Source organism: Amblyomma mixtum, chromosome 8, assembly GCF_055824585.1.
Source record: "Amblyomma mixtum isolate Tamu chromosome 8, ASM5582458v1, whole genome shotgun sequence".
Classification (NCBI taxonomy): domain Eukaryota; kingdom Metazoa; phylum Arthropoda; class Arachnida; order Ixodida; family Ixodidae; genus Amblyomma; species Amblyomma mixtum.
This window is the reverse complement of record NC_143019.1, coordinates 58,867,134-58,877,748: the sequence shown is the minus strand read 5'-3', so window position 1 is coordinate 58,877,748 and position 10,615 is coordinate 58,867,134. Positions and strand designations below refer to the sequence as shown.

Sequence of the window (10,615 nt, the reverse complement as noted above, 5' to 3'; positions counted from 1 at the left end):
GGGATCCGCGCTAAACACTTTATAAGCAAACCCTTTGGAATGTACATTTTTTCGCGCATAGCTGTCGACTGCGTCTACAAAGTCAAGCGTCGATGGTGCGGAATGGCAAGAACACCACCGCTTCTGAGCAGCTACGGCGTGAAGCAAAGACGCCACCGAAGCCGATATGCTCGCCGTGATCGCTCCGCGTTGACCGGTTTTGCTTGGAGTTTAGAAACATTCTTCATCAGCTGAGGAAAAAAATTGTATTCGAAACTGAAGTGCTATACTTTTGCAACGTACTGGATAGGGTTGCTTGTCCAGAAGTGGCCTGGATGGCACAAAATTAGCATTTGGCGCCATCGTTCAAATCGAACGATTTAAATAGGAAGGAAGTTTTTAAAGCATGCTCATTTGTACAAGGTGCCAGCAATCTATATTAGGAAATAAATAAGTGACTAGCGGTACAAAACTATTTATAAAGTTTCTTGGTTGCTGGATTCGAGAGCAAGCAAAAAGCTTTCAGACATATATATTCTCTGACCAGTTTTTCGCTTGGTTTTTAGCGTAGAGAAGTTATATGTTAAAAAACAAGCGCGGACTCTTTTAAGCGTGACGGGAACTTTTCGATATTTTATGACTTTTAAGTAACGTGATTACTCTGTCATCACCATCAACAGCATGACTACGCCCACTGCAGGGCAAAGGCCTCTCCCATCTCCCTCCAATTAAACCTGTTCTTTGTCAGTTGCGGCCACTGTATCCCCGCAAACTTCTTAATCTCATCCGCCCACCTAACTTTTCTGCCACCTCCTGCTGCGGTTCCCTTAGCTTGTAGCGGGACACTTAAAATCAATTTCCAGTATTCGCGATAAAAATGTTTCCTTAGACGATAAAACTAACTGACATTTAACTAATGAAAGTCATTTCGCATTCCGCTTCAGCGCATTTGGTGACACTGACCGCAGGTCGCCTTTTACTTTTCACTAGAAATCAATGTTCGCATGATTTGTAGGCCTTGAAAATGGGATGAAAGAACTTGGAATGTATTGATCATATTCATTTTGTTTTTTAAAGAATGCAGATGCGAGCATCCCAGCGTAGCTCAAGTGGTCGGCATTCAGCGGCTAGGATAAAAGTACGAGAACGAACAATCTCCGGCTCGGACTCAGGCACCCTGCTGAGTGCGTATTTATGGTATGATTACGTAGAACACATAGATCACCTCACAGGTGCTATTTTGAATCCTTTCAGTTCGTGTGGACCAAATCCTCGAAACTTCGACGGATTTACACCGACATATTTCACTTCTGTTACGCTCTTTCTGCCAAATTCATGGTTCTAAGTACTTATCTTAGGAGCCAAACTGAACAGAATATTAATCTGTTGTTCAGGATGAGGACAGGTGTTCTGGTTCATGCAAACATTTGGAGGATTCGTAGGCTTCTGCATCACGTGGAACTTTGCCAAAATAACAATTTATGACGACGATGATGTATTTTTTAAGCATGAAATGCTTTTAGCCCCCGTTGTCGGCAGTGTGGTGACGTCACGCCGAGACCGAGAGCCATCATCCGGGCACTGAAATCCACTCATCCGGGCACTGAATTCCAGTCATCCGGGCACTGAAATCCAGTCATCCGGGCACTGAAATCCAGTCATCCGGGTACTGAAATCCAGTCATCCGGGCACTGAAATCCACTCATCCGGGCACTGAATTCCAGTCATCCGGGCTCTGAAACGAGAACATCCGGGCACCGTACGAGACTTAACGAGATTTAACGAGACTCTCTAAGCCCTCCTACGCGACCGGCATGCAAGCGCCGGTTGGTCTCCAAACGAGACAAGAAATAACTGCTGCCAGTGCCTTCTCAATGTTTATCAAGATATCAATGGAGCTGTGGGTTTGATAATGCACGGAATTATAATTTCCGATTTCTAATAACGCGTGCAAAAAGCACATAAATGCCACGTTACACTTCGTTGTCATGCGTGATCTCTTAGGGGCTTCGCGCATCGAAGCAAAGCCGCGCAGGCGCACAGGGGCCCGGGGGAGAAGCGCTGCGTTCAAAGGGCAAGGCATCGCGCCGAACGGGTGGTGGCGTTCCTCCCTTCCTTTACGGTGCGGTTAGGGTGTCCACCGAGATGGCAGAGAATTACTGCGCCATTTCCTTTCCTCAAAAAACCTTGCGGTCAAATGGCAAGGCATCGCGCTGAACGGGTGGTGGCGTTCCTCCCTTCCTGTACGGTGCGGTTCGGGTGTCCACCGAGATGACATTAGGCCCGTAAACATTTCATGCTTACTCTACTCTCGTTTACGGGAGAGGCAGAGATTTTTTTTATCACACAATGAAATCTGAGGCCAAACATTGCTCTGACAGAAAGCGCGTTCGTATGCCCACCTAGCGGGGCTATCCCTTCCGGCCTTATATTCCCTATCCTCCCATTTCGCCACCCGGCAGGCAGAACTCTCCGGAGCCCTTGACTGAGGGCCCACCCACAAGCGCTCCAGCTACCATCCTAGTCAATAAATTTTTAATCAGTCAATCAATGAATCAATCAGTCAATCAATCCCACCGAATGAGCCGAGCACCAGGCCAGGGGAAAGCTTGTACCCATTGTACCATCGGTGGGTGCCCGGCGGCACTGGGGATAGAGCCCCGCATCTACCGCAAGCGAAGCAGTTGCTCAAACCACTAGCCTCTGCTGTAGACTGAGAAAAGAGGAACTGAAGGTTTGTGAAAGAATTTGGAGACCCCTGTTGGCTCTAGGATCTTGCCTGCCATAAGGGATACATTACTAGCTATAGTTGACCTTTATACACAGGCCTTTTGAAGTGCTCGGCGCAGGGTGTTGTCTTTTCGAAAAGTAACCAGGCTGCGCGCTTACCGCTTCTCATGCTATCACTCTAGCAGTGATAGAGGATGAATTTTTTTATATATAAGTGGACTGCTTTAGACATCACACTCGACGTATTTCCAGTGACTTCTATTAGGAATTTTTGATGCAATGGTTAATAAAATTGCAAATTGAATTTCTGATTAGTGCTTTGTCTTGATGAGATTCTTTATGTACTTCTGATGTATACTGTTAAATTCATGAAACATGTCTGCATGAGACCCACCGCGGACTCTCAGTGGTTAGGACGCTCGGCTGCTGAGCCAGGGGACTACGGTGGAATCCGTGCCGCGGCGGCCGCGTTCCGTCGGAGTCGAAATACAAGACCCCAATGTACTGTGGGATGTCAGTGTATGTTAAAGAATCCCAAGGGATGAAAATCAATCCGGAGCCCTCAATTGTCACTTCGGAATGTTAAACCCCTAAAATGACACCATTTCTGCGGGATTCATGAAGACTACAAAGTTTGTGACGTGTTGATCTTTTTGCTGTCGATAGTAGTAGGATATCTTGGAAGTCATTTTTTAAAGCTTTCTTCAACACCACACAAAATTCCTGAGAAATACCTTTGAAGTTGCTGCAACTATCCGCAATATAATGATACGTGGAACATCGGTTTAAACCTGGAACTGTGTAGGACCAGGCCGACCAATTATTAGAGCTAAACTTCCATCAATATGTGAATTGAGACTGTAAAAGAAGGCTGAGAACAGCGCATTACAATACAGTGAAATACTGCAGACAATTACGCAGTCTTTTGATTCAAAGTCATGCATACATCGGGGTTCATGCTTATACACTGACAACAAAATGTCGCCTAGTAGGCTTTAGCGGCAAGGTGCTAAGCAGCGTTGCTTTGAAAAAGAAAGTTTGTAGTCATGTATGTGTTCCTTGGCTTGTGCCATCAAACAGATCGATCTGCAGATTTCTCTTGATGGGCATAAGTACTGTCCTGAAGCACAATTTTTGGCCAGTTTTCAAAGAACATGTTCGAGGTGCAGTTTTTCTTGTGGGGAATATTTTTCTTTGACATTCGACTAATATTTGAACACTATTGGTGACTATTCGATTAAAATTGCATAGATTCCTCAGCGAAAGGGTAAGAAAGACAATGATAGCAGCGATTTCAGGCAGTGATTGAAAGTGCTGTTCTAACCTCAGCAAAGTGATTGTTTGGGCGTGTTAGCGAGACACTTGAAAGACTTGAGGCACACAGACAGACAGAAAGTACAAAGAAGACGTTACACACACCAGCGCTAACTTGCAACAAGTTTATTGTGACACGAAAGCGGAATATTAGCGAATCGCTGCCGGACATCACATAGGCGCAGCAGTTGAAGCAGTCAATGGCAACGCGAATATTTCAGTTACTTTGATGATAAAGCGATCGACGGCTTGGATATACAGTGATTCCTTAATCTAGCTATCCTCTACCTCTGCCTCGACAATCTCCCGGGTTTGTTGGCTTTTGTTTTTCGCGACAATGGGGCTTTCTTTGTAAAATGGCACGCAACTCAAGTTGGCACAGGGATCTGCACTTTGGCCCGAAATCGGTACATTACTGGTGCCACCACCATCAATGGATTCGCACCTCCTACAGTGGGCATCAAGGAACCCACTTGACGCACTTTTCCTTCGCACTTCTACAATTTTCACGGAGGTGGTCTCTAACACACCTACCACATTGTCCAACATATGTCTTGCCACATGAAATCGGTAGACAGTACACGGCCGATTCGGCACATTTCACGAACTTGTCCATGTGCCGCTTCTTGCACCCAAGGTTATGAAAGGCGCGGGGATTAGTTATTCCTGAGCACGAGCAGCTCAAGGGTTATTAAGTTATTTAGAGTTATACAGTTATTCATGACATCAGCAGCTCAAGAGAGGCGAGAGAGCAGTAGATTTTCACACATCTGCAGACGATCATGATGTCCCTGCTAATGAAATATATGCACCAGTGGCCTCAACGCTATTTCTCAGCACTTTCACACACATATCAAAATTTATTACTATTTACAAAAGGAAAGCTCGCTTTGTTTTCTTTCCCCGGGCCACAGCTGTGGCCTATTGGTTTGAGTATCCGTCTCGTATGCGGTAGGTGCCGCATTCAATTCCCAGCGCCACCTAGTATCCACCAGTTTCAAATGGGGGGAAGATTTTCCCTGGCCTAGCTTCACTGGGATGAAGTTCTTCGAAAATGATTCTTCTACCCGACCTTACGCTCGCCAAAATATCTTGTGTTATCATATGATTGCCCAAGCATTTTCTAGTGTCTTTTTGTTTTGCTCATTCGTATCGTGTGTTACTTTTCTGTATATTTTTCAGTACTATTATTATGGCGTTATGAAAACGGGCTTGGCCATCTCCCTTCTTGTTTGAGCCCCATGACATTCACATTACTATGTAGCTTCAATTTCAACGCGTTCAGAGTCTTTCTTGTGAGCCCCGGTTTATTTTGTAACTTTTCCTACTGCTGCTTTCGTTGAAGATCAGAGAAACCACATTCTTTTATGGTCAAAAAACAACATTTCCGTGCCGCTCACAAGGAATGTTAGAACGAAAAAAATATGTGACTTTAAGGATGCTCTGAAAAGGTAAGCTAAAAATGCTAATGTCGGCATCCTGCGGAGCGGCTCACTGAACTCGTCGCATACAAGAATATCATTTATAAACTAAGAACAGGCCTAAACATTGACGCGCCTTCTTAGGAAGCAAAACGAAATGATGCACAACGGGAAAGGAAGCCACAAATCAGTTTTAACTTACTGCTGCATTATTTTAAATTTCTTAATCCGAATTAAAATTCCTTTTCGCGCTGTGGTCAACATTCCATGTGTTATTATCCATATCCGTGCTGAATCTCAATAGCACCTGCTGTATTTTCTTTGTTTAGTATAAAATAATTTTGACGGGTTCGTGCCCTCGAAGCGGTAAACTTTAGAAGGGAGCTATTTCCATTTCACCTTCTTATAGTTTCGTTCTAGTAGAATTTCACTTTGAAGACCAAAGTTTCCTCGCGCCTGCTGCGCTATTCTGAAAGTGTACATTGAGTGCCAAATGTTTTTAGTTAAACACAAGTTTCTCTCGTTAGACATATTTTCGGCATGCCAGAGAGAACAGTAAAAGGTAGTAGCATGGGTAGCTTAGTTTGTAATTCTGTATTTTTATGAAAAGTTTCTTAGTAATGTCGCAATAAAATTCCGAAATTTCCACTGTACAGCTCCATACAACAGACACCGAAACTGCTGAAGGAAACCCGCTATGTCGTTTAATATATGCAAAACAGTTTCATATTTATTTAGTTTGCTGGAAAAATATTTTTAGCATGTCTTCTCTTCGAAGAGCGATGTCCACATACTGAATACTGCATTGCTACTATATTTATTAAAGCCTTCTATAAAAATGCGATACCTTGGTGCGGTCTTTGTGCGACCTTTGTGCGGTCTTTGTGCGTCTGCACTTAAGGACGGTTATTCTGTCCCTGGGGGCTGTTTCACTGGTCTCAATCTTTCCAATATTCATGGGTGATATCCTGTACGCGACAGTTGAAAGATACCTAGTTATGTACTTTGTTTATTCTTTCTAAGTGTGATGACCTGGCTGATTCCTACCCCATGCACTCGTATTCTAAACACTGGCTTAATTTCTGTGCACACCTCATTTGCTCTAGTCATGTGTTTTGGAACCCTCAGCGCTTTAGTGAGAGCATTTTAATCACACTGAGGGTTCGGGAAGGTTTAATTTTTAGGTTGTTTGTCTGAAGCACGGATGTGAGTGCTTTGCCAAAATGTAAGCGATGAAATCTGTGTTTGTGTTTTGCTGGTAATACTGTTTTATTTACGTAGAGAGTGGGGCCGCTTTGCAAGCCTTGTTTGAGCGGAAATAAAAACGGATCTTATTTCTGTGGAGAGATCTTGAATTCATTTCGCTGTGGCCAAATAGCTATTACTTTTATCGTCATTCGTATTTGTCTCTCGGTCATTGCAACGCACGAGTATGTGCATGCAGTCTGGAGGTAATCTTCATGAACTGAATGCAGAATAATCTTCGGATTTATTTTTGCTGTAAAATTCGTTTTCATTATGAACAGCGTAATAGTTAACATACATCCTTGATGCAGCAAATGATGACGGCTCTGCTATTCCGTCATGGAAATACCTTGCAACAGCAGCCATGACATCTGTACACGTTCGCTCTGTTTCGTGATTTACCCGCCAGGCTGACTGTCTACAGACGCTTTACAGCGCCGTATCATGGGTGCTGCCATCTTTGATCACGTGATCACGCCGCCATTACTCGCCTCCTGACTGCTCGGCGCGCGCCTCGTCGCGAAGGCTGCTGCGTCGGACGGTTCGGTTCCGACAGGCAGTGTTTCGGCTGATACGGTTGTAAAGGAGAGGGAAGACGACACTATAGTTTGGCCAAAGCTTGGAAGGACATGTGAGAACCCTAATTTGATCACTTCAGGCGTGAAAACGCTATAGGACTTCATGTCGCGTAGAGCCGCTGAGCTCTCCGCCTCTTCAAGCCAACGGACGGATCGCCTGAATGCTTGTCTTTGCATGCGCTGAACGCTCTGCTTAATGTTTTTAATTGTTATTATCTAAAACGGCAAGGTTTAATGCTCCTGCGGCAGCCCAGGCCGTTGTCGCATTGTTTACATGCATGCGGACACCGGTCTAAAACGCTCACATGCACATCGTACGCATTAGTTTAAAACCTGTTAAAGGTGCTTAGGAAACCTAAAATATTTTTTACTGGTTTGCTAAACACAGGAAGGCGACAGAAATAGACACACAAATGTTACCTAATCATGTAAGCAGTACCATATACATGAAGAAGCCTTCACAAGTTGGCATGCAATCGTTTCCAAAGATTCCGGGATATAATTGTTATAACACGCGCATGGCAACGCGTTCATGCTACACGAAGATCACAGTTATGTCAGCCTCACATATAAAATTGTTGTACGCTCCAAGCTCGATATGCGCACGTGAAAATGTTCGACGTCTCGTTGGTGGTAAGTAATCAGCCTGAGTCACTTTTAATGACTGTCTTGCACGGACCGCGAGGAAGTGACAACCACCCAGCACACCATCCGTGACGCAAATGCATTATTCTGATTGTGGTCAAAGAAAACCACGCTACACGGAGCGAAGTTCAAGAGTATAAACGGCGTTTAATACACGGACTGACGGTAAGCGTTGTCCACTCGCACGGCTATGTACAGCCGGCCAAAGCTTTAGCTGTCATGCGTGACGGCAGCGTTGTCCGCGCTCCTGCAGCTTATGACGGAGCAAAGTTGCGTAAATATAAAATCTAGGCACAGGCTTACTAAGCCCGTGCTTAATATTGAGCCTTCCGCAAGTTTGCTTCGTTGCAAAGCTCAGGAGAGCAGAAAAAGCGGCTTAAGATTTGGCCGGCGGTACTGCGCAGTATGCAGTAGCGGTATGTAGGAGCGTATAGTCGTCTTTTTTTTTTTTTCGTTCCTAATTCGCCCTTGGGCGCTCCTTTTATGAATGGCCGCACACTTTAACTTACGAGCTGTAATGAAAGCACGAAGTGACGGTTTCGGTGGCGGAACAGCTCGTTCATGCGGCTATGTTGTGCAGTTACCCTCGCAGATTTTTCAAGATCGAAATCCTTTTATTTTCTATATTGGCTATCTAGCGCTGGCGAGCGTGCCTGTTGCTTTTGCCCGTTCGGAAAAGGTGGATGGCGAACGGGAGCGAACAGGGGCCGTACGTCCTTGTGCAGTTCGGTTCCTTGAAGCTCGCAAACGATCGCATCCCGCACCTTTAACTCTCTGTCGCAATTTTTGCAACCCACAACACAGCACGTATTTTCTCTGCCTTTTAACATCTTTTTAGGAAGAACATATTCGGCAGCCACCCGCGACATTTCCACTGCTGTGTAGAGGCATACACGCAAGCGACTTACGAGGCCCGTAATGGCGCCGTGTTCTGAGCGAACCTGTGGCGCCATCTGGTTTTAAACAGAAGAACTGCGCGCTGTAAACGGTCTATAGTGTTGGGCCGCTGAACCATAAATAAGCGTACCAAATCCTCGCCGCGGTGAATTCATTCTGATGAATACAAAATGCATGCGCTGTGCAGCGTACCGGCCAGCGGACACGCCCACCCATCGGACGAGGCTATAAAGAAAGCCCAGAGACCTGCGGCTGTCACACTGGCAGCGGCAGCGGCACGGGAAAGGCACCATCTTAAGAAGTTTTTCTCTGCAATTGCAGGTTAGTTGCTGCTCTGTTAATATATCTTCCCGCTGTCTTCTTTTACTGCTGCTGCTGCTGCCAAAAGTGTCGCTATGCCCCTTGATGAACAGTGTGGGTCATGTGATATGCAACTCGAGGAACTTGATTCCAAAATCGACTGTAGTGACTGTAGATCTGTCTATCACACGGGGAAATGTGCAGGAATTTCAGATGCTACTATCAAGTCAAAAAGGGAGCAGTATCGCAGTGCGTGGCGTTGCTCAAATTGCAGGCGTTCGAAAGGTCGTGCTCCACAACTCGATAGATCCAGCAATGATACGGATGACCAGGATGTTCGTGCACTGCTGAAATCAATCAATGAAAAGCTGGAGTACCTTTTATCGCTAAAAGAAACAGTTGACAGCGTCGAAGACACAGTTCAGTACATGAGTGACCAGTACGATGAGCTTCTAACTCGGGTAGAAAAGAACGAACGTGAGGTCAAGGAACTGAAACACAAGGTAGACAAGATTGAGAAGCAAGACGATGAAATAACGCAGCTGAAAAACGAAATGGACTGTTTGGAATGGAGAAGCCGAAATCTGAACCTTGAATTCCATGGAATTAAAGCAATGAAGGATGAAAACCTGATTGATGAGATAAATAAGCTGGCAACTCTAAACAACCTTCCACAGCTTCAGGAAAGTGACATAGTGTCCACTCATCGCCTGCCCTCAAAGCAAGATAAGATACCTGGCATTATCTGTCGTTTCGCCAAACAATCAGTAAGCGACAACAACAGCAGGAAAACACTGTGCCAAGGAAATGACAGCATTTTTGTGTTAGAAAACCTGACAAAAAGGACACGTACTCTGCTTACCGAAACAAAGCTCTGGGCTAAGGCAAATAACTACAAATACGTATGGCACAACAACAACAAGGTCTTGGTCCGGAAAGCTGATGGGCAAAACGCGGTGGTCATTTGCTGCTCTAGTGACCGCGACAAACTCAAGCAACAGATCAGCTGAACACAAAGAACACTATGGCACCTACTCACTGTTATGTATTGCCACACACTTTCAACCATCACTTAGGTACAGCGTTTTCGAAGGCTTTCAAATGTTTTCACATACGTTCTTTTACTCGCAAGCAACATGACTTACAGCTCTTTTTTGAGCAAACAAAGCAATCCTTTCACGTCATTATGCTGACAGAGACTTGGTGTGTTGACGATGTGAACATCTTTCGGCTTCCATTGTAGAATACTTTCTACCTGAATCGATCAACAGGTCGTGGTGGCGGAATATGCACCTTGGTTAAAAAGCCGTCTGCATGCGAAATATTGAACCAATTTTCAGTAATAACTTATGACTAGAGACCGGATTTTAGGCAATTGCCTATTTTTTTCAACGCTTCTTAGGCACACCATTTTTACATATGAGCACGAATTAGGTGTCGACAATATGTTTAATACTCTTTTTATAGTGCCTATAAATGCCTATTTTGGGTGTCAGTGCCTATAAA

General features: G+C 44.8%; 1 protein-coding gene across 1 annotated transcript; it reads left to right on the top strand.

Moving 5' to 3' along the window:
* Positions 1 to 9,128: 9,128 nt before the first annotated feature.
* LOC149332599 (uncharacterized) lies at positions 9,129 to 10,119 on the top strand. The gene has a single exon (XM_089555821.1). It carries the CDS (start codon positions 9,205 to 9,207, stop codon positions 10,117 to 10,119), a length of 915 nt encoding a protein of 304 aa, XP_089411947.1. The 5' UTR covers positions 9,129 to 9,204.
* The last annotated feature ends 496 nt before the right edge of the window (positions 10,120 to 10,615 follow it).

Excerpts from the sequence above, each read along its gene's own strand:
- LOC149332599 (XM_089555821.1), top strand. The coding sequence starts at position 9,205 with ATGCCCCTTGATGAACAGTGTGGGTCATGTGATATGCAACTCGAGGAA.